General features: G+C 46.8%; 1 protein-coding gene and 1 pseudogene across 1 annotated transcript in view; both read left to right on the top strand.

The window, feature by feature from the left end:
- The first annotated feature begins 2,025 nt into the window (after nucleotides 1-2,025).
- LOC144099663 (U2 spliceosomal RNA) lies at nucleotides 2,026-2,207 on the top strand (annotated as a pseudogene).
- Nucleotides 2,208-10,920: 8,713 nt separating this feature from the next.
- Nucleotides 10,921-27,756, top strand: part of LOC144099367 (dnaJ homolog subfamily C member 13-like) — a 153,742-nt gene continuing 136,906 nt past the window's right edge. Inside the window, exons 1-3 of the mRNA XM_077632600.1 lie at nucleotides 10,921-11,649; nucleotides 19,921-20,137; nucleotides 20,910-20,951. Of these exons, the coding sequence (XP_077488726.1) occupies nucleotides 11,576-11,649; nucleotides 19,921-20,137; nucleotides 20,910-20,951 (333 nt within the window). The 5' untranslated portion in view covers nucleotides 10,921-11,575. The remainder of the gene's footprint in view (nucleotides 11,650-19,920; nucleotides 20,138-20,909; nucleotides 20,952-27,756) is intronic.

The raw sequence follows: 27,756 nt of genomic DNA, 5'->3' as shown, positions 1-27,756 counted from the left end.
GCACGACGTCACACACCGCGACTCGCAGCCGTTCGGTATGGCGTCACACCGCGTTCCTCGTCGTTGCGCTCGCCTCCGCTCGCTTCGCCAGCTGCGTCGCATGCCTGATAACATGTCGAAGGATTGAAAAGGAGAGCTGGCATGCGCCGCAACCGCAGTTGTGTCGTCTTTAATGCGACAACAACATAGCTAGACAACCACAGTAACCTGCACTTGCAATCAAGATTAGCCAAGGCTAACCATGCTATGCCTTACCTTTCGCTACGTATATCCTGGCGGCATAGCCGCACTAAGCCACTAAGCCTCAGCGTTCACTAGGGTGACCAACCTCTCGCGATCAACCATTAATTTAACCGCCACCTGCCAGGGCAGGCGCGTTGCCTATCCAGTGTGCGCGGAACGCACTCAACGCTAGTGGCCAAGCCACGTCTACTTGCCTGATACACTGCAGCTTTCGCTCTCTAACTAGATTAAGAAGTTGAACCGCAGCTAATTTTTTTTCGCTCACGGCCAATGCCGACGACACCGGCTTTACTGCGACACGGGGCCCTTAACTCTGTCGCGTTAAAACGACGCTCTCCCGGTGGCGTTCACTTTCACACTGTCGCTTATTGGGACTACTGAAAACACAAAACACATCCAACAAGGAACAGTGAGAAGATGAGCAAGGAGAGTATATCTAAGGGTTCTTGGTGTTAGGGAGAAAGAGAGCTACTTGTGGCCTTGGTCAGGCCCGGCTCACGGGTGGGTGTCGCGTTGCGGGCTCGCGGCGCCAGATCCTCGTACTGGTGGCTCCATTCCGCCCCTGCGCGACCGTCTCCTGTTTTCCCTAGCGAAGATGTAGTAGTAAGTGGATTTTATTAAAATAATTATAAAAAGGAAGGAAAAGATTTTTGCTGGCCCCGGCAACTGCCATCGATACTGAGGCACCTGAGCTGGGGCAGCGGAAATAAAGGATAGCAGTCAGAATGGAGAAATGAAATGAAAGAGGTGAGGGGACAGGAAGAGAGGTTAGGAGGAGAGGTAATATACACAAACTATGTACACAAAAATCATGCAGCGTTCCGTGTACGTCTGTGTGTGCGTGGTTGGTTTAGGTTCGTTTATGGGGTTTGACGTCCCAGAGTAGCTCAGACTATGGGGGACGCCGTAGTACAGGGCTCCGGATAATTTCAACCACCTGGGGATCTCTCATGTGCACTGACGTCGCACAGCACAGGGGCGCCTTTTGCGTTTCGCCTCCGAAGATGTCACGGTGCGAACACGACGGAAACGAACAAAGAGTACGCGGCTTCGCTGGTTAGAATCGAGCCTGCTTCTTCCATGTGCACTGACGTCGCACAGCACAGGGGCGCCTCTTGCGTTTCGCCTCCGAAGAAGTCACGGTGCGAACACGACGGAAACGAACAAAGAGTACGCGGCTTCGCTGGTTAGAATCGAGCCTGCTTCTTCATTGAGATCGAGCGCTTTATACAGGCTGCACCTACCGGTATCATTGTGCACGCAACACTTTCGCGTTATTGGTGGGAGGAGGCATTATACGACAAGTTTGAATCACACCAGACAGACAGGTTTCATTGTTATGTGCAGCACATCAGATATCATTTGCATGTGGTTTACAAACTCACGACCTGGTATGTAACACGTGAAGAAGAAGAGCGTGTATGAATTCAGCGCGCCTCGGCTACCGGCGCAGCTTTTATACCCCTCCGCCACCGATGGCTGCGCCCTCTGCGTCTCGCGCATTTCACGTCACGTGACCCCTCAGGCGCAGTAGGCTTCGGCGGAGCCTCGTTGCACTGCTCCAGGCAGAGCAGTAAGAGCACAACTAGGGATTAGAGCGGGCTAATGGCTATTGCTGATTAATGCTCTGCCACTTCTTCCGCGCCCAGGCAGCAATGTTTCTCTTTAACGTAATGCGCTCTTCATTTCGAAGCGTCAGCTCCTCTCAATTCTATATCTATCTGGTCCAATTTCTAAGTCTCGTTTTTGTGCAATGAGCGCTTCGTTTTGCACTTCCTTTTTCTTTCTTCCTGGCAGCAACAGACAGTCAGATGGACAGACTGCATTGTCCGGACCCCGTAGAGTATCTGTTACGTGTCCAATTGGACTTATTTTTGGAAATGTGGCGGAGAGTTTGAAGGATGCTTCACTCCCGCCACCGGTTGGCCCGGTATTGCACTATCTCCGGGATCGGCCTTGTCTTTAGCGCGTCTTTACTATCCTGTCTTTCTATCCCATCTTTCAACTCTCCTACTATCTGCACGTGGTAGCGATTGTGGTTCGGCCTGAGCCAGTGAGCAGGCCTGTGCACTTTCCTCTTCCTTCTTCCTTGCAACAACAGACAGACAGACAGACAGACTTCATTTCAGCGCCTTCAGTCAGTAAAAACGTCGGAACTCACTGTAGCCACTGCTGGTTTTGATTGTATTTTTGGTTTTGGTATGTTAACTTCCCTTTATGCAGCTATGCCGATGCCACAGAATTAGCTAGCCCCCCCCCCCCCCCCCACCTCGTTTCTGTCTGCTGTGCAATTAGATTGTGGTTTGTTTGTTTTAGCAGATGGGTTTTGATTGTATTGTAATTTTGGTTTTGGTCTTTTAATTAACTTCCCTTTGTGTAGCCAGCACTTTTCCGGGCATTTGCCTAGCGGCAGTTGATCGTCTACAAGTCCTATGTACTTTGGTCTCTATTTGGTGGAGACCACTTCGTATACTGCTGCTGGCAAAAAAAAAAAAATTGCTGCGGGCTGAACCTGGTTAGGGAGAGAAAGCTGTGATGTATCGGCAAGTAGACGCGGCTTGGCCTCCAACCTTGAGTGCGTTCCGCGCACTGCATTTGCAACGCGCCTACCCTGCCAGGCAGCGGTTATATTAATGGTTGATAGCGAGAGGTTGGTCAGCCAAGGAACGCTGTGGCTTACTTCTGCAGTGGAGCGTTGCTCCCACAACATTTTCTCTGCCACAATGTCAGCGCTAATGCATGCAGCCCACATCTCTCTCTCTCCCCACCGCCCCGTACCTCAAAGCGTGATGGAGGCGTCCACTGCCCCAGTTATCTGCCTTCCTTTCCTCAAAATCATCGATATCTAGAGAGGTGTCAACGCTAACGCCAATGAACAGAAAGAACGCCGAGGGTCTATAGCTTCCGTGCCGCGTTTATGCTACAACGTTGTGAATGCCAACGCATGCAGCGCACGTCTGTCGCTACCGCCACGTAGCTTCAAGCGCGATTGAGGTTTCCGCCGTCCCAGGGGGTTACTTATGCGCCTTTCCTTTGCTCTCGAAGAAAATTGAAATTTGTTTTGTTGCGAAAGCAACACTACGCCAGCCAGGCAGCCAGCTCGGCTCGTCGCGTGGTCGCACTTGAGCCGTCTGCAGTGGCCACGAACGACCTTGAGCCGCCGTTGCCTAGCAACACCGCAGCCGCGCTCCAACAGATGGCGCCGCTCGCTTCACCAAATGTGCTCCGCTGGGGTAGAGGGAGAGGAGTTGTCGCCTCGCGGGGCGCGTGTATATATATATATATATATATATATATATATATATATATATATATATATATATATATATATATATATATATATATATATATATGCGCTTTGCCTCAGTGGATTCGCTCAGGCCTCTCCCTATTAAAACGTACCAATCCACCATGCTATCTGATACCTGATTTAATATCTGCTACGGGTCCTTGGACCCAAGATATTAAATAATATGGCGAAATGCTTGAGCACTCTGGCACGGGTCAGCCCGGTATTGCTCTGCCTCCGGGATCGGCCCGGGGCAAAATAGCGCGCGACTTTTCTATCTTTGCTCTCCTATCCTTTAGCTCTCCTACTTTCAGCACGCGGCAGCGAGCGGGGTTCGGCTTGAGCCTACTACATTTTCCTTTCTTCCTATCAGATACAGCAGCAGTAGTCAGTGGATTCTAGTCGTTATGGAGAGCGCGAAAGAGAGTCAACAACGAAATAACGAAGCGAGGAAGAGACAACGCGCTCAAGAGACGGCAGAAGAACGCGCCGCACGACTCGAGAAGCGTCGTAACGAAGATGCGGCTAGCACAAGTCGTGCCACGTCCCGGATTGACTCTAACTGCGGAAGAGACCGGTTTGAGTTCCCGAGAGCGTCGGATTGAGACGCTGCGCAGACGACGTGCTGAGGGAACGAAGCTTTCGCAGTTCAACGTGGATTAACCAGAGCTAAACCACAGCCAATTTTCGTAGTAATTGTAGTAATTGTTTTTTTGGGAAATGAAATGGCGCATTATCTGTCTCATATATCGTTGGAAACCTGAACCGCGCCGTATGGGAAGGGATAGAGGAGGGAGTGAAAGAAAGAGGTGCCGTAGTGGAGGGCTCCGGAATAATTTCGACCACCTGGGGATCTTTAACGTGCACTGACATCGCACAGCACACGGGTGCCTTAGCGTTTTTCCTCCATAGCCAATTTTTTGAAAATTGGTTTTGAAGAAGGAAAAAATTGGCTTTGAAGAAGGAAACGCGGCGGCCGCGTTTCGATGGAGGCGAAACGCTAAGGTACTCGTGTGCTGTGCGATGTCGGTGCACGTTAAAGATTCCCAGGTGGTCGAAATTATTCTATGAGCCCGCCACTACCGCACCTTTTTTATTGCGAAAGCAATACTGCTCGAGGTTTTCGCTCTTGGCCGTCGTCCCGGAGAATCCACCATTGACCTTTAGCGTGACCTATGTGTGACGTCATACCAGCTGTGGAAAAGCGAGGCCCCAACTCGGCTCGTCGCGATCGTCCCAGCGAATCCTCCATGCTGCAACTGCGCGCAGCTGCCGCGAGGGGCGCTCGCTGTACGTGACGTCATGCCAGCTGTGGAAAAGCACCCCCCCCCCCCCCAACTCTGCTCGTCGCAGTCGTCCCAGCAAATCCTCCACGGTATGTCGGATGATGTGTAATAATAATAATTGGTTTTTGAGGAAAGGAAATGGCGCAGTATCTGTCTCATATATCGTTGGAAACCTGAACCGCGCCGTATGGGAAGGGATAGAGGAGGGAGTGGAAGGAAGAGGTGCCGTAGTGGAGGGCTCCGGAATAATTTCGACCACCTGGGGATCTTTAACGTGCACAGACATCGCACCGCACACGGGCGCCTTAGCGTTTCGCCTCCATCGAAACGCAGCCGCCATGGTCGGGTTCGAACCCGGGAACTCCGGTTCAGCAACCGAGTGCGCTAACCACTGAGCCACCGAATTTGAAAATTGTTTTCTGAGTGAAGGAAATGTCACAGTAACTGTCTCACATATCTCGGTGGACATCCGAACCGCGCCGTAAGGGATGGTATAAAGAAGAAAGGAAGAAAGAGGTAGCAAACACGTGCGCGGGAAAAAATGAAAATTGGTTTTTGGGGAAACCAATTTTCATTTTTTTCCGCATTTCCTGCACTCCGGCTTAAATCTATCCGGGTGCACATGGCTTTTAGGACAGCTGGATTAGGGAGAGTTTTTGTTTGAAGTTGTCTCCACAATCCCTCCTGTTCTTTGTTTAGGCTTTTATGCGGAGCAGGGAAGGTTAGCCTTTCTAGCCTGTAATGCTGAGTAATCTCATGGTAGGTATTAAGGCCGTCTCTCGTCATTTCGACGTCCGAGTTAGCGTCCACAGCTCGGCCGATAGATCCTCGAGAATTATCGTGGGTTGCCTCATTCCCCGGGTTTGACGAGTGAGCCGGTACCCAAACCAATTCCACGTCCGTCCTGTCTTTCGGGTAATTCCTGAGAATTCCCAAGGAGATGGGAGATATTCTGCCCTTGGCGAATTTTCCAATGGCTACTTTTGAATTGCTGACGATCACTCCTGCTCGCGGGTTTGTCAACGCCAAGGCGATTCCCGCTTCTTCGGCTGTTTCTGAAGAGTTGGTGCGTACTGTCACGTTTGCTATGAGTTGGTCTTCCTCGGTCACCGCGGCTATCGTGAATGCTTTCTCGGGTGTTGGTTAAGCTGCTGCGTCTACGTAGACTACGTTCTGTCGGCCCTCAAGTTTCTTAGCTAGGGCTTTTGCTCTGGCCTTGCGTCTTCCTTCGTGATGGACGGGGTGCATATTTTTCGGTAATGGTTTTACCGTGATTGTCCTTCGGAGGTTGAACGGGATTTTTCGAGTATCCGCTTTGAGCGGTTCCGCGTTTATTCGGAGCCTTTTTAGGATTGCTCTGCCCGCATTGGTTCTAGTGAGCCTGAGCTCTTGCATTATACGATGGGCCTCAGTCAATTCGTCTAGCGTGCTGTGTGGCCGAGTTGCAGTAACTTCTCAGTGGAGGTGTTGACTGGTAGGCCTAGGGCAGCCTTGTAGGCCTGCCTGATGAGTCCTTCAATTTTGAGTTTCTCAGCATTGTATAACTGTAGATAGGGGAGGGCGTAATTCATCCTGCTGATGACAAAGGCTTTCACCAACCGACATAGATCTTTTTCCTTAAAGGGACACTGAGGAGAACCCTATCAAAATTTTTTGTTATCAATATCTGATAGTTCGGCAGTCATGGCTTTGTTGACGCTTGTCCGGGAGCGAAAGATGCATTTATTTCAAAGAAATTTGGATTCGAAGTTGAAAAAATTTTTACCGCCGCTCCGATTCAAACTCGAGAACTCTTATGACGACACGGAGAACTCTTATGACGACACAGAACGGAGTGACGTGAAACGTGACGTAAACGGAGACTCCGTGATTTCTGGCCGCTAGCGGTGCGGTCTAGCAGCTGCCGAAATGAAAGCTACCGCCGCCTCACGTTGAAGGCATCTATCGGGGGTCGCCACCGTCGCTTCGTTTACGTTTGCACCGGCGTCTTGCCAGCGTTACGATGGATCCCGTTCCCGAACCCGACGACGTAGTTCTCGAAAAAACTCTGGCCTGCATTTCAGCGACCTCAGCCCCACAGAGCTTGCGATGATTTTGCGGGAGCGCGGTTAGGTTAGGCGCCGGCGGGTGGTTTCCCCCTTCCTCAGAGAGCAGCCGTTGCAAACTAAATATCATAACCCCAGTGCGGGGAGTCGCGAGGGGTGCGTTGAGCCCATCGGAGGCTGGCCGGGGCTTTGGGGCCAACGGATTGTGATTCCTTGAACGGAGCGGTTGCACGGCGCAGCAGGCAGCGTCGAGGTCTCCCACGGTTGCAAGGGCCAAGTTATTTATTTTTTGCCACAAAAACAAATGGGTGCTCGATGGCGGTCGCGTTTAAAGCCGGCGGCTTGAAACTAAAGCCGGCGCACGACGCTTCAACGGCTTCCGCTAGATCCAACGGGTCCACTCGATCTGGCTCTCTCGCCAACTTGCCTGTATCTTCAGATATGTACTGTGAATGGATTAAAATAGGCGAGCTCGAAAAGGACAGCTCCGCCGAACTGCCGCAGCTATTGAATATAACGCGCACCTCGCCGCGGAGCCAAATCAGTCTGGCCAGGCCGGCGGCGGCTGGCGCACTCGGCGCGAAATAGATACATGCTCCAATCTCCCCGCCAATGCGGTCAGAGTGCGCCGAAGCCGCCGAACGCGTCGGCGGTCAAGCGCAGTTGAAGTATAGAGGGTCTCGCTTTGACCGACGTGACTTCGCCGTGCAGGGCGCGCGTGCGCCTCGCCGCAGCATAAACGCGCCAACAGAGCCTGCGCTTAACCGCTAACCAACGTATTCAGCGGCGGCATCCATGGGATGCCACTGAGACCCCCCGCCCACTCACTAAATAAAAGAAGTCCGGTGCCGAGGTTCGGAATCGAACCAGGGCTTTCGGCGTTTGAGGCGGAAACGCTACCGCTCCGCCACGACGGCTCAAGCTACAGCCGTCATTAAAGGCGCATCTAGTGAATGCACTCTTCTCATGCAGAAATCTCCGCGCTTTCGCTAGGTATATCCTGGCCTAACAGAGCTATGCCATCAGAAATTTTTCTGAACTGCCTTGTACCTTGTCTCCCGTCCCTAATAAACGATTCCCGTTAAGTAGTTTGAAGTTGACTGGCACAGCCGGGAATGTTTCGCCGGGCAAGCGTGCGAATACACAAGTGCTGCCTTGTACGATCACCGACCATCGTGCCATCATAGCTTTGCATCGACCGTGCCGATCATCTGACAAGCCTTAACAGGCTCCTTCAATTGTTAACTAGCACTTGAAGCGGCACTTGGAGTTCCTCTGCTGTTCGGCGCTTGTAAATCGAAGCGCGTCAAAAACAAAACCACGGGGCACGCAAAGCTCATAGACGCGAAGCGCCAGAAAAAATCGAAACTCTCTAGGCCGCCTGTGGCGCCGCCAAGCATCAGTTTTCTTTGCTTCCAACATTCAGGTTGTCTTCTGCCTGCCTTTCTTGTGTGATAAAAGTGCACTATTGGTTTTAAAACAAAACTTACTTCAATATTGATCTGCGCAACCTACCTTTGTCAGCCTCAGAGATTCGCGACACCAAATAGGATGGAAAATTCCTCCAAGGTGGCGTCTCTTGTCCTATGGCGTCACCACGCTTGTACTTGGGAGATTTTCCTGTGGTGGCGATACCTGCATGTATTTTGGTTCTTGCTATTTTCAACCTTACAAGAGCTTTGTTTTCAGTAAGAGCGGCGTTTTTGTGATCAGGAGCTGGTATTCTATTGATACAAGCCAACTTCAATTTCTCCTCAGTGTCCCTTTAACTCCTGTTCTCCTATTCGCTATGCGTCGGATCAGTCTAATGGTTTGGTGAACTGAGGCGCTTAATTTTTCGATTATTTCGGCATTTTGGCGGTTCTCTTGGATTAACATTCCAAGAATTTGGATGGAACTCACTTGCCTAATTACTTTACCTTGCACTTGTATGCTTATGTTGGCTGGCGGGAGGCTGGATTTGTCCTCTCGGAATGTCTCTTTTAATTAGGAGCTCCGATTTGGGATGAGAACATTCTAGTCCTACCGTTTTAACGTAGGCTTCTATGGTATCGACGGCCCTTTGTAGTGTCTCTTCTATCTCCCCATCATTTCCCTTCGTAATCCATAGGGTAATATCGTCGGCATAGAAAGTGTGTCTGAGATTAGGGATGGCCTCGAGGTGTTTCGGTAGTTCTACGAGGGCCAGGTCAAATAAGAACGGCGAGAGTACCGAGCCCTGCGGGGTCCCCCGACAGCCCATGCGTATAGGATCCGAGATCACCCCACCGAGCGATATTTCTGCCGTCCTGTGGTCCAGAAACGATCTTATGTAATTGAAGGTTCTGCATCCTGGATTTAGCCTCGATAGGTTAGTGAGGATGACCTCGTGTGACACGCTGTCAAATGCCTTGTTTAAGTCTAATCCGAGGATAGCTCTCGTGTTCTTGCTTTTGGGGATTACATCTTCACTAAGTTGAATCATGACGTCCTGCGTGGACAGTTGGGCTCTAAAGCCTAGCATGGAGGGGGTATGAAGTCGTTATCCTCCGCGTATCCCTGGAGTCTGTTTAGAACCACGTGTTCCATTAGTTTCCCTAAACAAGATGTAAGGGAGAAGGGTAACTGAAAATATTTCAAGAGAAGGCAAGCGTAGCAGGGGCGGCAGAAGGTTAGGCGGGCGGATGAGATTAAGAAGTTTGCAGTCATAAGGTGGGTGCAGCTGGCAAAGGACAGGGTTAATTGGAGAGCCATGAGAGAGGCCTTTGCCCTGCTGTGGGTGCAGTCAGGATGATGATGATGATGAGGGGGCCTGGCATGACGTGAAATTGCACCGTCGTCACGTGACAAGGTGTCACTTCACATATATCGTCGTCACGTGACCTGATATGACGTCACACTCATATGATGTCGTCACTAATACAAATCAGTCTTAGCGTTACCTAAGTATGTTAATGAGCATTGGTGAGGTATGTTAATTAGCATTAATTAATGGTGTGACGCCATCATCGTCGCGTGACGTCACATGGTGCCGTTTCTTGCAGACACTTTTTGCTGATATGACCTTGAAACTGAGTCATCTTATGCTTTCGCACTAATAAAAGAAGCCACTTGCTTCTACATAGACATAAATACAACGCGCATCTGTTGGTGTACAACAGCCGCAGCTTGTGAAGTATTTTCGAAGGCAGCAAATAGAGGACTGAAAAGAGCGTCTGCTGCGTGGCAAAATTTTCATCTACGCTGAGTCGTAGGAAATAGCTAGAAAATCGAAATATACGCTCGTTATTTCAACGTCTTCCAGACGGTGGCGGTCTTTTTTTTTTGCTGCAAACGAAAGCTGACTTACGGAGATTTGCAAAGGTTCTATTATATTGCAGTTGTTGAATGACAAGCAAGTTCAAATCGTCTGCTGCGCCACAGCCGTCAATCGGCTTTTGAAACCGAAACCGAAACGACGAGTAGTGAAATCTGCGTCCGGACAGCTTTTTAATGAAGGGTTTGCGTTTCCTCAGAGAAAATTCGCCTATTATGCCGTACCGCTATTCAGCCAATCCTCTTTACTTATGCAGGAAGAGTATCGCACTAAGTCGCTTTCGTGGAAAGGGAAGGTCACTAAGGCGCACGGGTACTTCAGAGCCTCTTCGGGGCACATTAACCCTGTTCTGAAAGGCTTGTAGAGATTGTCACACGTAAAATATTCTAGATTTTTCCATACGAGTAAGGGTGATGCGAAAGAACGATTAAAAAAAATAAATGACATTTTCTTTTTCGCACGTTTGATTCGCCAACGATAGCAGCGCCACGTTATGTATGAAACTGTCTCCAAGTGCCGTTCAAAGGATCTGATCTACTCGTACAGAATGCACAGACATGCACAAAAAGGGCTGGAAAGTAGACAGCGCGCTGCTGTGTGTTGCATCCGCCCCCCGAGGTTGCACCCGTTTGTTTTATTCGTGCTTTCGTCCGTGTCAATCCGCACTTTTGAAACGACAAAGCAGCAACCGGTGTGCGCTGCTTTATTTTACTAACAACTAAATGAAAATAAAATCACAACTCCCACGACAACTTGCGTGTTGCGGCTATGGAAATGCTCACGTAACGGCAGCTCGCCTTAATTGTTTTACTTTAGGAGATACCCAGAAGACGCGACAACGTTGTATGAATTACCATTGTTATCAGCGCTACTTGCGGGGCGTTCCCGAACTACGACGTCCACTGTTTTTCCGGCCGTTTTGGCGATATATTGAATGGTTTAGCACTCTTGAGGAAGGACCAAGGAGTCCAAGCTGTGTGTGTGCGTGTGTGCGAGCCGGTCGCGAGTGTCGCGATGTGTACAGCAAAGTAAGCGGGCTCTCACGAGGCGAAGATTTAGGAGGTGGTATCAGCTTTGACTTGTTTACACGTTGACGACGATATGTTCCGCGATTTGGGTTGGTAGCGTGAGTGTTGGCTGCTGTGAACGCGCTTCACCAGCCCGGTATGACAGCGTGAGCACTCCCTGCTAGCTGTCCCGTGATCGGCCGTCGGACGACCTGCGTCAGCCGAAGCCCGGAGCACAGCTGAGACCGCGGCGGCGGCGTTGTCATCCGCTCTCCCCGACGGCGTCTTTGCCGGCCAGTGGTCGAGGGGCGGTGTTCGGCCCTGCGCTCCCATGCGCCACCGTCTCGGCCGAAAGTGCTCGGGGGCGTTGATGCGGGCACGTGCTTGCTAGACCCGGTGGCTGCCTGGCCATGACGGCCGACGCTATGGCTCAGAACCAGGACGTGGCCTGCTACCTGGTCACCAAGCTGTCCTGGAAGGGAAAGTGAGTACTGCTCACCGGTCGGAACACCCCCCTGCTTGCCTTGCAAGCGTGAAGCAATCGCGTCATTGCGCGCGGACGCCGTCAATTGCGGCGCGTCGCCGTGACGGCGGCAGTGCATTTTGCGCCGGCGCGTTCTCTTGGTTCCCTACGAGTCGGTTGACAGTGACCTCACACTTGGAGCGTTGCCTTGCTCTTTACCCGGGCGGGAGAGTTGCTGTCGTTGACGGACTGCACGACATTTTCTTTCTGCACTGTGGACCAGTTGGCTTTAGTTGCTTTAGTTACTGGTGCTGGCACAAGCACGGTTGATGCATATCGGTAGAACAATCGTTTCCTCTACTCAATCCCGAAGTCTGGGGCTATAGCTCCGTCCAGACGGAACATTATCAGGCTGAAGTTCCCTAGGACAACAAACCTATCCTGACCACTGAAGTTGAAACGAGAACAAAAACAAAACTATGCAGCAATGATCCATGGTGTTTTTGTGACATGTACTGGGTGCATCTGGGTAGAGCTCGGGCAGCAGTTATATCGTTCTGTCCCGCAGAATGATAGATACTCATTGAGTAACTAGCCAATTTTATGAACACCCAGGCAGAACAGTCACTGCCACACGGTTCCTTTGATAAGAGAACTTAACCCAATCATTCAGCCTGTAATGGCAGGGTGAACAAAAATGCACACAGCAATAAACCTTTATACACTGCAACAGTATATACAGGGGCTAGTCTGATCGAAAATCTCATGGTATTCATGCTTTGCTAAAGGCAGTCACACAAGGTACCAAGGGGTCCCAGGTGGAAATTTTGCAAGTGGTCCCACTAGAAGTGGGTATTGGACAGGGCCACTTGAGCAAGTGGGACCACTTGACAAAATGGATCATTTGAAACTACCATGTTAAAAAAAAAAAGGCATTGGAAATTTCAGTTAGAACCCGTTGGATATTTCAGTTGGTTCCAACTGCGTCTTGAAATTGGTTCCAAATCGTTATTAAGCTGCAAAAGAAAAACTGACATATGTGGACATACATGCAATGCTCAGCCTAGTACCTGTGTTTTCACTGGAGAGCCGGTATGCCGTCATGGAAATAGACACACATACAAGCATACATCACACACAAGAAACACATACACTCTAGTTGAATATTAGTAAAATTGGCTCATGTATACATCCACAGAACACACTACTGCTCCCATGTATGTACCCCACTTACGGCACTCTCATACTAGGGTCAGTGGTGCTTGCCCATTGAGCGCAGTTATTTCATATAATTTCAACCACAGTGACTGAGCAAATGATGAATGCAATTGAGTAGTTAACAAGCTGATAGCTCTTATTGTAAGAATCGTTTGTCTTGCCTTGTTTGCCGAATATGCAAATATTCACATAGTTCGTGGCCCAGCTGTGGCCACTTGCAGTCTAATGGTACCACTTGAAAGCAAGTGGGACCATTTGGAATCCCGCTTTTCACCTGGGGTTGAGGAAAAAGAATGGGTGGTCCTGTATGTTGTCTCAACGAAATATTAGATATGCCGATTGCAGGAACAATTCCTGACATTGCTGAAGCACAGGTTTTGTTCCTGTGCTTTTTTATGGCCAGGGCATGTTTAATAGCAATTTCTGAACAGAATCAGTGAAGTTAAGATATGCTTGAGTCTTCCAAGCAGCCAATAAAACCTTAGACAATTAGAGTGAAATATGTGTGCGCATGTTAAAAGTTTATTTTATGATCAATACTTCTAGAGTTAATATACAGGGACTGCACTATGCAGGTGTCGACCAAACATCTAGTTTCTACCTGCATTCATTGATATAATTGTACACGGTGCAAGTACTAACCTGCACACTTGTATACTGCATTCACTGTGTTTTCTGTTTGCAGAGGTCTGTGCACGGCAACTGAGCATTGATAAAGGCATTTCGACACTCGGTTCTTCGCTGCTTACGTGGCTGCATATAGTGGTGGGCATCAAAGGGTGGAAACAGTAGCATGGGCAGAGATTTAAGTAACGAGGCAAAGAGTCTTTCCACCATGAAAAAAATAGTTCACAGCCAGCCACTGTGGCGTCTGTTATAATCACATGATGCAGATTGGGGACATATACCTCTTAGATTATTTATTTAAAAGACTTGGCAGTGAAAAAACAAGAACAGTACAAGCAAGGAAATAGACAACATAGGACTGGTGATTACATCATGAGAACTCTCATCGTGAACTGACTAAATCAGATGAAAGTTCTGCTCGAGCTTATCGGTTGTTATTGCTGTAGTTTTGCAACACATAGTGCTTTGTCAGAAGAGACCTATGTTGGCCTTCCAAGCCAGTATGCCAGCTTGTGTACTTTTTGAAAATGTTCCTTTTGGCAATGCCTGATGAAGCAAATTTATGCGGTGTAGTTGTTTAGTTTGATGGTCCGAGACATTCAGAACCATATGTAGATTTTTGTGGAAGCATTAAGGCGATAGTTATGGTTGAATGAAGGGCTTTTTGAAGAGAACAGTCATCATAGACTGATCCTACAGAAAGCATATGTGAATTTCAGTGTTTCAAAACAATTTGACATTATTTGCTTTGATGCCTGAATGTGTGATATCCTGCTGCCAGATATAAGATTGCTGGTTTACTCTTGTATGTTGTTGACATATTCCAATTATTATTACTATTTCAATGGAGGCAGCATGAAGAAATGCTGATGCATGCTCAGAACTGAACGTGGTTGAAATTGATATAGTGCCTCCACCACAGTGTGGGCTCCTAGGCAAGTCACTATTCATTAATGGTCTGAGTGTGTCGTTATTTTGTTGGTTACGGGAATGTTACGAGTGCTAATGAAAAAAAAATGGCAAGCTGTCAGTGAGTTATGAACACTGCATGCGAAATGTAGTACTGTACCAGCTAATCGATGACTGTAACTAACCTTTCAGTTACCTTCATAGGCACATCATGGCAATGAATTCATAATTTAATGTAGATTCTTCATTGCTGCACACCACCACTGCTTAGTATGACAGTAGATGTGGTGCATTCTCTCAGGCTGAAGTCTTTGTGTGGTGGTACTTCCGACAATGTAGCAGCAGTCTACCATGTAGTGCTACCTGAGGCATGCAAAATGCTACTGATTCCTTTCATGCAGCAGCTGTGAAAACAATCGCAATTTTACAGGGCATAGAAGGCCTTCTAATGCATAACACAGCGGTCCCCATTTAATTCTAGGCCACTCTGCGGATTGAGCTCCTTCACACATATCGCATCCACGGTGCACATTTCAGCTGCAGCAGTGGAACATAATGGGGAGAGTCAGGTTAGTGGCCGTGTATAAATCTGGCCTTTGCAAGTTTCATGTCGCATACTTGCCAATTTGACTGACAGTTAATTAGAAAACAGAACAGTGTTCCACTAATTTTTTTTTAAACTGTCAAAGCCTTCAATGCCTTTATGTTGGCCCTGCTGAAACATTGGGACTCAATGATCTGGCAACCTGTTACGGACTGAAATCTGCTCTGTGCTCGTTCTTCGGAATTTGCTACTACAAGGGCAGGGAATCCCAGCTGACACCATTTGGTGGAGTGACCCATTATGTGAGACGTCATGATGTCACACTCACAGTAAAAGTACTGTTGAGCTTTCTGAGCTTTACTTCCAAGCTGAAGTACGAACATTAAAAGAGAATTGTTCAGTGAGGTTTTTTTTTGCAGTGCAAGAAAATTGGTTGGTATGTGTAAAATGAGGACTTTGTGGAGGCCCCTTTGAACCACATATATTTCAGGGGTTTTGTCAACGTCTCGCCTGTCACTACATTTACTACATTCAGAGGGATATAATGACATTTGAAAAGGCTGCTTGACTGGTCTTGCATTTAACTAGCTCCAAGCAACAGATTTGTTACAGGGGCAGTGCTCCGTCACTGCAGTAGAATGCTTTTATTGTGTGCCTTCTTTCGTTGTATCTCTTGTGCACATAACCTTTAACTGTGAAACAGCAAACACAGAACTTGCATATGGTTGGTATCTCCTGTCACTTCTCAGTGATTATCAGTAGTTCCCGGTAGCATCCACTTTGGTATCAAAGTCCGCCAAGACACTTTGTCCACAATTTTGGCTGCTGTGCTTTGTTTCCTTGTGCAAGGTTGAGTAAAACTACACAGCTATGTTTGCAGAACTATGCAGAGGTAGCAGCTGTCTGTGATGGTCTTCTTGAGCATTTTCTAAGGGGTTGAGGAGGGCCAGCAGATGCCCATGCTGTGGCACCCTTTGTGGCAGTGCACTACTTTCTGTAGTTATGTAGCAGGTGTGAATGGGACAGAGAAGAATGAACTGAACTAAACATTTTGCTCTCCTCAGCAAACTGACTTCAAAGGCTGTAATGCATACCATTGCTTGCCTCATGCATGCATTTCCCATGCCCACTTGGCCTATTTGAGCAGTATCATTTTCGGCAGCACGGGAATGGTAGTTTTTTGGTAGGACCTACTACGACACCAACAATGTTTGTGTGTTGGAGAAAGTCCTCCACACAGCTATTTTTGTAAAAGTATTTCGTTCCTTTCACCTCTTCAGTGACAGCACAGATTGTGCAATTTTGTACAAAGGCTACAAGCAAACTGCTGCTAGATACTTATCTATGGTTGGCCTCTGCTTGGTTGTGCAGGCTTAGGGTGTTGGGTGTAGCAGTTGTGCTGGGCAAATCCCTAGTGTTGCGCTTGATAAGCTTTTGGAGATTGTGGAACAAGATATGTGACTATTGCTATGCAAATATGTTTGGCTAGATTCCGAGCATTGTGTGTTCAAACCGCTTAGGCGAGCAAGTTGTATGTTACAATGATATGACCATGTACAGCCATTGTGGGATGGCATCTGGGTCAGGTGATGCCATTGCCACCCTAATCACAGACTGCATGCGCAGGTGGTCAGTGTGTGGCAGAATCAGATTGCTCGCATTCAGCGTACGTGCACCATAAGTTCAGCATAACTAGCCGTTTTGACCTGAGGCTTGATTAGTCAGGCCACATTAGAAAGGATATCACAAGGCTGCATTAGAAAATGTTCACTGTGACAAAGGAGCTTTGTCGTGGATTATTTGCTTGCTCCTTGCTGCTGCTTAGTCAGTGTTTCAAAACCTTTTCTATAACTTGTATGATGTCTTTTCCTCTGCTGATTGGCTGCTGCGAAAATTTTAATAAGCCATCTAATGTCATTGGTTGTTGCCTTGATATTGTGAACCGTGCTTCGTAGCTTAGGACGTTATAGAGAGCATGGCATAGTGGACCAATGCTTATTTATTGCAGAGAATAAAAAATATATATATATTCCTGCAGCTTTCTGTAATGTCCGCCTGCTTTGAGATAATTGGTTATATCTGTCGTGATGAACAGCCAAGCTTAAATTTGTTATGTTGGTAACACATTTTGCACTTGTGCTACAGCATGAAATGAGACCTGGTAAAAAGGTATTATGCAGCATGTCTCTAATATTAAAGTTCTGAAATCTTGCATTGAAAGTCATGAGTATCTCAGGCTTTCATGTGAATAGCACCTTGCTTTTTTTTGGGCATGCAACACTTTAGTCATTTTGGTTCACTTTCAAAATTTGTTAAAAACTTTTCTAGATAGGTGCCATTCTATTTTTTTGAACATTCGTTCTTCTTGGTCAGTGACTCCAACTTCATTGTATGAGGTTCTGCGCATCACCTGCTCTGCCTATTTTTTTTCAGGTATCGTTTCTTCATGTGTATGAATTCTGTGTAATGGCCCTTTCCATTCTAATGCTTTTATTGTCAGATTATTAATCTTCGCAGCTGATTTGCACTGGTAATATTGGCATCCATATAATATTGCCTGCTGCTGCAGGCTACCAGTACAAATCTGAGGGCGAAGGAATATTTACTCAGGTGTTACAGAGAACGGAAAAGTTCCGTAGGTAGTTGGAATGATCCGGTTTGTTTCCATACCACTCAGCATTCATTAACATTGGCCAGTGCTGTTCCAGGCATGAAATCTGCACTTGGTGTTTTCTGTGATTGGCTCAAACTGCAGCTTGTAGAGTTCGGATGCAACACAGTGCACTCTTTAATTGGCATGTTTTTCTTCATGCCATCTGCTTGAAGTGGAGCCTCACTTGTCTTTTCACATATTTATGCAAGATTCATAGTTGATTAATTGCAAGGTTGTTTGTGTGGCGTGCAGAGCATTTAAATGGAAGCCTCGAAAGAGAAACTTCCAGTCCGTCAAGAAATAAGGGCAGGAATTGCTTTGAAGCTACAAGACATACATGTCCGCAAAGTAAAGATACAGAGGCCAGCATGACTGGAAAATTTTTCCTCCAAAAAATTTTGAGCCAAAAGTAATAATTTAACATTTCTTCATTTTTCCAGATATATGCCACCCAAATAACGGTTTAGCTTGAGAATCGGCTTTTGGATGCACTAGTGATAGAAGTGTTCCACCTACCATGTAAATTATGTCATGACTCATCTTGTGAACTCGTTATCGGAGAATGCTTTCCTGGAGAAATATTTCTTCAGATGAGCAAATGTGTGAAAATAACTCGGCCCCAAGTCCAGGCTTCCACTTGTATCTTCTACTTAAATCTTGCCAGAAGCGAGACAGTGGCGTGTGCGTTACAGATCTGGCTGCTGTCATGAAGCAGGCGTACACCACTTGTCAGCAGCCCCTTCCTCATGCTTTAAATTTACTTCCAAAACTATTCCAAGGTGTCTCAGTATGCAGCAGGGTTAATTTTTGTGCCTGGAAGCATGAAGCTTGAGTTCATAACATATGCCTCATTGTCACCTGCTTGATTGAACAAATTCTATTTCAATTTGCAAAGAAGGTTACCAGCGACAACGGATGCTCTGCCGCTCGTTTTTTTCATCATTAACTTTGGCTCTGCCTTGCCTTCAGAGATTTCATGGAACCACTTCACCTCATTTGGTCAATTCTTAACATCATCAGAGACAGCACAGGTGAGGCTGTGAAACGCTGCTGGTGCTCCGCCTCTTGCGTGGATGCAGAGAAATCAGCATGGATTGCACCGTGCGTTTGGCGGGAGTGTGGATCAGCACAGAAATTTGTGAAGTGTGCCACTCGACCATGGACTGGTGGAGGTCTGTTAATCAGAGGGGAGAGGGAAGCTGAACGTTCAAAGTATATGGCAGTGTTCCCTCCTTTCAACTAGCTTTGCAAATCAATGGGTGGCGTGTGGTGGATTCTTACTTTCTGGATACGCCTCGTACTACTCCGCCTTTACTTGACACTGTGCAGAAAGATGCATGGTGGGCAGTTGCCATCTGGCAAGACAAAGTGAGCCATGCATCATTGGCGTATTGCTGCTGAACTTTCCTTGCATGTGCTACTCTGTCGCCGAACTGTTGAGTGTGTCGTTTCTGTTGTGTGGGCCGCTAATTTCACTCCACCATTTTTAATCTTTTGTAGCAGGGCTTTAATGGCCTCATCTGCAAGTTTGCTCTGCTAGTGCTGGTATTCAGACAACGCACACATATCCACTAAAAGGTGATACCCTCAAGTAAAATCCTCACTAGCCAAAACCATTGATGTAGTTGACAACACCCACTCCACTTTGGAAGAATGGAATTGCTGCTCCTAAACTTTTTTTTTTTTTACACTGGCTAGGCATTACGGGATTGTTAATATTACCAAGACATTGTGGATTCAGATTTCATTGATTTTGTTATCTCTTTGTCTAGTGTGTCAGACGATCTCCTGTCTAAATAATTACTCAGTTATTTTCCTTCACTTGCAAGACAAAGCCTTCCTTGGTATCAAAGACTGTCACCCTCTGTTGTATTAAATACATTGAGAAACTCAAACAATGCACATGAGAGCCAATGTAGGCATAATGCTTCGTTCAACTCTAAGCATATCATATAATTACTCGTAAATTTCAGCAGTCTCAAAGACCTGCAGATTAACAACTGTAAGTTAACTACCCGCTGTGGTGGTTCAACCCGTGTGCTGTGCGATGTCAGTGCACGTTAAAGATCCCCAGGTGGTCGAAATTATGCTGGAGCCCTGCACTACTACGGCACCTCTTCCTTCTTCCACACCCGTCTTCCCCTATTCTCTTACAGCGAGGTGTGGGTGTCTACAGAGATTTGAGACAATTACTGCCTCATTTTGTTTCTTCAAGGTTCAATAATCAGTTTTTACAACGGTAATTTTTTTGTGCTTGATGAATCTCAGCATTTCCGGTGTGTTCTGCTAGACATTGGTAGTTTTTTATGAACCATGTAGCAGCCTGTCTGTCTGTGTGCAGGTACCCGCGGGTGTTCTCGGTGGGCACCCAGGGCATCCGCACATACAGCCCGCCCACCATGGAGGTGACCAACCAGTGGAGTTACGGCGACTTCCTGCGTATTCAACCCCTGGGCCCGAGCCACGAGTTCTCCATCACTTTCCGCAAGGGCAAGAAGGGCGAGAACAGCATGCGCTTCCTCTCCGAGCACCGCGCTGACATCATCACCCGCGCACTCGTGAGTCCCCCTGCACCCACATTTTTAATCTGTTCACTTCTTTGAACAGGAAAGGCGAGAAGAGGTTGGGAGTGACCTTCTCAGAAAAAAATTTTTTTCTCTCAGTCATTCTCTTTTCTGATTCTTACCCTTAGGGCAGGTCTGATGTGTCAGAATGGAATGGGTGCAAGGAAAATAAAAGAAAAAACAGTCATGAGCAGGAACATATGAGAAGGAGCAAATTTTTTTTTCATAAAACTGCATATTTTCATGTTATTTCACCACCTATTTGAGAACACCTTTTGGATAATATACACCAAGAAGAAAACTGGTTGGAAAACAGAAGGAACTGTGCTTGTTAGATATGACTGTGGAGTAATAAATAAATGAAGGCTCAAAATTTGTTCCCTCTTATATTGCCCATGGCTGTAGATGCAATTGTTCGTGTATATACAAGATTGGTTTAGGTTTCACGAAAAATGCACTTTTACAGGCACCATTAATGGCCACAGAATTTTTTACATTTGTGTAGCGCTGGCTGAGATTTTGTGAAAACTGTGTTTATCTAAAGTGGATGCAGTTGTCACATCTGACACCACTGCCACCACGGGAGCAGGCCACTGTTAGCAATGCTTGTTACTGGCATTTGTAATCAAATTAGAATTGCTTTTATCATGAAAAATTATTGCTGTTATTCACAGTGATATTTGAAAGGTTTGAAATCATTGCTCATGCAACTCCACCTAAACGCCCAGGAGCTCAAACTTTCTCTGCGGTTGTTGTGTCGTTGCAGGATTTCAAGCATCTGTTTGCTGAGCCATGCAAGGAGACCATGGTGAGCAACATAGCGTCCAAGTGTGGGCTCTTCCGGGAACCCTGTCAGTTTACGTCTTCAAGCAGCATGCCTCGATGCCTTTTGCTGAGCCAGTGTCAGACATTTAGCAGTGGGTTACTACTCTCGGTGACAACTTTGCTTGGCAGTGAAGAGAAAGGTACAGGTACGAAGTGTCTGAAACTGCGTCTTGGCTTGTTCACACTTGGGCAGTGAGGGCGAGCAGAATCCACCATTGCGGCAGATATTCCACTGAAATACCCAGCGGAAAGCGAAATGAGTTCAGGACTGATTTCTGCCGCCGAAAAAACTGTGCTGATTTCCATCGGCCAATAAGGCAGCGGAGAAGTTGTTCCCATGGCGACGTCTATGGTGGTGCCTTTCAAAGCAGGACCCCTCACTTCGAACTGAATTCGTTGTAGTTACTGCGTTTTTGAGTACGTTCACTGGCCATAAATGGGACACTGGCCTTTCGCTTCGTTTCGTCTCGCTTATAACAACATGTGAGCGATAAATTTACAGACGACTCGCAGATGGCAAGGCACTGAAGAACACCTTTAATACGAGAGCTCTCTGTCGAAGCAGCGACGTGGTGGCCGGGAAGTGTGAACGAGGGAGCATTTTGACACTGGTGGATTTTCTCGCTCGTGTCACTGAATGCTCATTAGAGAACAGGCCATCACTCCGTGATAGATCGGGTGCAGGTCTGCCACCTGGCAGAGTTGCTCAGTGCACACTGGATCAATGATGTGGCTGGCACCATCTATGGAAGCTTTTTGTAACTGTACGGTGCTAAAAAATTTGTTGTAATCGAATTTAAAATGTGCAGTTATGCTTTGACTCTGTTCCTCTAAGAGCAAACTAATAAATGCAACAGAGGACTATATAGTCGAGCCCACTTATAACGAACCAATGGTTACGCGGATAGCGTTCGTTGTGTACAAAGTTCGTAGTAAATGGACTTCCTGTAGAAAAAAACCAGCGAAAAAAGACGCAGGACCAAGAGAAGACACACACAGACTGTCGCTGGACTTTCAACCGACTTATTATTGGTTCCACCATGTAGTAAAGCCACTACTTGCACACACACACGTGCATACCACATTCATCAAAGTCCGGACATCATTACAAACCAGATAAAAAATGCCACTCCTTGTCAGTGAGAATAACAGACAGGTCGCTGATGCAAACACGTTCGTTCTTTTTGATTAGAAACGCTTCTAACAGTTCGCGCTGGTGCCTGGACTTCCCGCGGCCGATAATGGTAGTGCTGTTAAGCAAAGCTGAGCACTTTTGGCACTCCTTCACATGTATGGCCAGGTTGCTCCCTGTACCAAAACGCAGTGTTCTGCCATGTTCTCTGAGTCGCTCGTTCAAGCACTGGCCCGTCTGCCCTATGTAAATTTTTCAGTGAGATGTAGGGATAGAATATACTGCACCCACAGCACACTTCGTAAGCTTTGTTTGGTGCTTTGTTTTGCAGGTAGGTTCTCGCTGAGAGCCGGCGATGTGGACGCAAAGACTTGGAAAGCTTTCGGTGGGCCGAAAAACACCAAATTCACTCCAAATTTTTTGGGAACTTTTTTCAGCCGATGTGAAATTTCATGGTAGTAGAGAATAACCTTAAAGTTCCTTGTCCTCTCTCTTGGGTGCTCGATATTGGCAGGAGGCTTCTTCATTTTTTTCCCCCAAAGTTTCAGCGACCGTCAACAGCAACGAGCAAGGAAAACCAGAGGCCTCTAGTCGGACCACCTGTTCGGCAAGACTCCGCTGCATAGCATGCGGGCAACTTTTCCTCAGCGCATTTGAGAAACACAAGTTGGCAATGCACGTTTTACCAGCTTCGAGTGAGCGGAAGCATAAGGCAAAATCACCTTTTTAGACCGAGGAGCATGCTTTCTGCAAACGTGTCCGTCAGCTAAAAACTTGAATTTTAAATCTAGAAACCTAATGGCGTTGTCAGAGGGTAAATCTTTGGTGAAGACCATGTTGTACGAGCACGGTGACAACTGTGTTGTACAGAGGCAAGGCATCTGCATAGGATTGAGTGTAGCACCTGGGCTGTGTAATGTGTTTTTGGCCAAGTTTGATTTGTCGTTGCGGAAAGCACTTCACTACAAGTGTATTGTAAAAATTTTTAGGTATGTGGACGACTTTTTAATCATTTTAAACTTATCATCAACTGACCAGCTAACCCCCTGTGGCGGACCAGATTTTAAATGTTTTTAGTGCCTGTTCCAGGAACATGGTCTTCACTAAAGATTTACCCTCTGACAACACCATTAGGTTTCTAGATTTAGAACTCAAGGTTTTAGCTGATGGACACGTTTGCTGGAAGTATGCTGCTCAGTCTAAAAAGGCACTTTTGCCTGATGCTTCCGCTCACTCGAAGCTGGTAAAACGTGGCATTGCCAATCTGTGTTTCTCAAGTGCGCTTAGAAAAAGTTGCCCGCATGCTATGCAGCAGAGTCTTGCTGAGCAGGTGGTCCGATTAGAGGCCTCTGGTTTTCCCTCGTTGCTGTTGGCGATCGCTGAAACTTTGGGGAAAAAATGAAGCCTCCTGCCAATACTGAGCACCCAACAGAGAGAACAAGAAACTTTGAGGTGATTCCCTACTATCATGGAATTTCGCATGGGCTGAAAAAAGTTTTCCAAAAAATTTGGAGTGAACATGGTGTTCTCGGCCCCCTAAAAGCTTCCCAGTCTTTGTGTCTGCATCTCCGGCTCTCAGTGAGAACCTACCTGCAAAACTAAGCATCAAACGAAGTTTACGAAGTGTGCTGTGGGGGTGGTATATTCTATCCCTATTTTTTGTGGAAAAATTTACATAGGGCAGACAGGGCAGTACTTGAACGAGCTACTCGGGGAACGTTCTGGCCATGCATGTGAAAGAGTGCCAAAACTGCTCAGCTTTGCTTAACAGCACTACCACTGTCGGCCGCGGGAAGTCCAGGCACGAGCGCGAACTGTTAGAAGCGTTTCTAAATAAAAAGAACAAACATGTTATCATCAGCAACTCGTCTGGTGTTCTCACTGACAAAGAGTGGCATATTTTATCTGGTTTGGAATGATATCCAGACTTTGATAAATGTGGCATGCATGTACTTTTGCGCAAGTAGTGGCTTTAAATACCTGGTGGAACCAATAATAAATGAGTTGAAAGTCTGGCGACAGTCTGTGTGTGTCTTCTCCTGGTCCTGCGTCTTTTTTCGCTGTTTTTTTCTCTTGAACATGTACCAACTCGTCCAGCAATTCACGCTTCCGGACTTATTATATTACTGCAAAAAATACTGAGTCCGGCAAAAGTAAAGTTCATTTCTTTAAAAAATGTGTTATGTGCGTTTTTTTCTTCAAAGCAAACCCAATTGTGACACTTTCGAAACCCGTTAGAGCGATCATGTCCTTGCGCCGAGACCTTTCTGCTGACAATATTATTTAGGTATGCTATTATAACTAATCACAGCTGAAGAATTAATTGCACCTGGTGGCAAATCGGCCTTCTTAATCTGATTCCTAGCGGTAGGAGAGTGCTCATTTCATGTACACTGGCTTCGTTAAAGCATTTCTTTGAGACATCCACGTCCGTACCAATGAAGGCGTCCCAGGAGACATCCGACCAGCTGCGCATCAGCTACGCGTTGCCACAAATACAAATCCACATGTATCTGACCAAATGTCCTTTCAAGAGCACCGTCTGTTGTTCGTGCGCCCACACATCGACGAAGGTAGCCCAGCGCACGTGTGCACAGAACTTATTGGTGGCACCGTCAGCAGTCTGCGCATTGTCTGCGTGCAGTAGCAGCGCAAAATTCAGGGAGCAGCCACTATAGGCAGGCGACGCACACCAGTTGACCAACGAGGTCTGTAAGGAATTCAAACTTCTCAAGTCATTACCGTTGGTTGCTCCCCAACAATGCGCATTAGCTTCGCTTTCAATGTTTCCCTCTTCTCGTAGCTTTGCTGATGCTTTGCCCTGTCGGCAGACATGCACGGAACGAGCCACCTTGGCCATTGCCAAGTGCTTGGCTGGCGGTAACCTACAGTTTCAATACTGCCTATTTCACTTTCATTGCTTTTTTGGTTGGGCCTATGGGACACTATTTTGTCTCGCAGCTTCATGGAAGTGCGAGTTTTTCGACTGCGAGGGAGAGTTTTAGGTGCCTCGTTTTACACTATAACTGAGTGGTGTTGTGTAAGCTATTCGTTGTATCTGAGATGCATTGCCATTGCCCTAATACAAATTGTGGCGGTAATGCTGCCTTTGTTCGTAATAAGCAAGCATCCGTTACATCTGTGGCCGTTATAAGTGGGCCTGACTTTAATGGGCTGCATAGGAAGAGAGGGCGTACTTCAGCTCTGTACTGTTTGCTCCATTGCCAAGAAAAGTTACTGTGGTGTGTACAGTCATGTAAATGCACTGTAGATACAGGGGAAATGAGTAGCGTCAAAAATTGGTAGGCAGAACCTTTATAGAGGTCACTACTTTATTCGTTGGGAAGGGGACAGGTTTGTGCAGATTTCTCAGAGACATGCAAGGCAGCAGCTGATTTGTAGCAAATATTGCGCATTGTGGCCTGAAAAAAAAGGAGATTTGTGACTCTGCGTAGACCTCAAATTCAGACCTGTCCATGATGTATGCACATACATTTCAGGGAAATTTTCGGTCCCAAATCAGTAATTATTTCCTCTGTTCTTGCCCCCATTTAAGATGGAAGTGGTATGCTGTTGCATCTTTAATAGAAGCAGCAATTAGTAACAAGTAAAGCTGTTTTCGTTGAATTTGCCAGTATCAACAAACTCATAGACTATTTTTTTAATGAAGAGTGCAATGGTACCCTTCAGCATTGTTTGTAAAAGTGTGGGCGCATTCTGTGTTCCAAATGCTTGCGTGCCACTGCAGGGTATCAAATAATCCTTCCATAAGTCATGACCTGCAGAGACTATAAGAAAGCTTCAGTTTGGTCTGTAAGCTGCACTGTTTTGGGCATGGTGTTCTGGGTAATATTAGTGTGAAATGTTTTTGGGATTGACTTCCAATTGAGTATGTCTGGGTTTGACTGTGCTTCGTCGTGCTTTTATCAGCAGATGTAACTGTTAGAACTGGGTAAAGAGATGCTGACGGGAATTAAAGCTTGGATCAAGAAGATGCATGTGCTGTCATAGAATGGGAAAATATTCTCTGCCAGCACTTCATTAGTGTTCGACTTAAGAGCGTTAACTACAGGAGCTTCGAGTGTTTCTATCTGTGTGTTCAGCAAACGTGGAGAAGACCAAATCCAAACGTCCGCGGATGTTTCCTTTCTGGAAACATTCCGTCTAAGACACAAGAAGCGCCATCTGCCTCATGGATTTTGCATTACTATTGCGATTTACAGCCACCTTCGCTGTATCCGGCATATTTACTCGTTATATCAGTTAATAAATTTAATAAAAGTGTGCATCACAACACGACAAATTGTTTGACACCATCCGGAACACCCTGCTACAAACGCTTCGTCCATAATGGCCGTCTGAAGCTCATCGGAATGCATGGCTTGGGGGCGAAAAGGTTGTCTGTGCAAATCCCACACATATTTTGGGTTTCATCTCAATGAGTAGTTTTATCCTCCGGAACATGCCAAGCCATTTGATACCACTTTAAACATTCTGCGTCAAACGGGTGGCCCCCAAATGTTATGCAAATGGTGGTCCCTGGGGGGTTCCACTTCGATGGCCGCTATACTGGCACATGCAGTATTATGCATGTTTATCGTGAACACTTTTCTCGCCTCAGCTGCTGGCTCGCTTAGGCTGAAACTACGCACAGAACTTGGATATTGCAGTAACTTTTGTCTAGTAGTAAGTTTGTCAACAGTACTTACCTGGTTCAGCCACGCATGATGCAAACCCATAATCGCGTGCCTTGAAATCGATGAACCGAAAGACGCAAACTCTGGGTTTTCGCCGAAGGACGATAGTGGCGCCATCTGTTAATTGTTTGCGTAGGAAAGCGGCATGACACGAAGGGCGCCAAGGTCAGCATTACAAGCTGCGCAGGTCCGTTGATGGCGCCAATGTAGCCCTTCGCAGCAGTCTGGCGCTGGTGGCTTTTAGTTTGTCAATCTCGGCGCAGACTATCACAGAGTTGCATCATTCGTGGCTGAATGAAGTAAGTGTCGTCGTAAACCTTGCTACGAGACAAAAGTTACCACAATATGCAGGCTCTGCGCTCAGTTTTACCGCAAACGAGCCAGCGGTTGAGGCAAGAAAATTTTTTGAACTCTTCACGATAAAGATGCACATTACTGTATATAATGGATTGAAACTGTAGGCATCACTTGAGGTTCCAAGCACCCGCTGATGCTATGTTATATAGTGTGGTCACATGGTTACTGTTCTGGTCAATTTTACCTCCTTTGCAGACAGATGCGTCCTTGACAAACGTAAGTAGTAAGAGCTCACGCTCTTAAAAGTATATGATGGGAGACTGGCTCATTGGAGAGCATTTTCGATCATATTCCTAATTTTGAGGTGGTGGTCGCTACACTTTGCTCATTAAGCTATATACGCTTAAGGTCTTTAGCACTATCATGCATTCGACTCCTCCGGTAATTCGAACTTGGAGGGGACGAAAAATTTTTTCAAGTTAATGGGAGCATTTTTATTGTTCTTTGCATTGGCAGTACCAAAGTGTCAGTACATATTTAGCAAGTTCAAATTAACGAGAAAGTCCATTGTATGTGCTAGCATTTGATGCGGATTGTAGAAGTATGGCATGATCTCGGAGGCCATTGTTGCGCTATTGGTAGTTCACTGCACATGCACGAGG

This window comes from Amblyomma americanum, chromosome 7, assembly GCF_052857255.1.
Source record: "Amblyomma americanum isolate KBUSLIRL-KWMA chromosome 7, ASM5285725v1, whole genome shotgun sequence".
Classification (NCBI taxonomy): Eukaryota; Metazoa; Arthropoda; class Arachnida; order Ixodida; family Ixodidae; genus Amblyomma; species Amblyomma americanum.
Note: the sequence above shows the minus strand (reverse complement) of the source record. Positions and strands in the feature narration are given on the sequence as shown.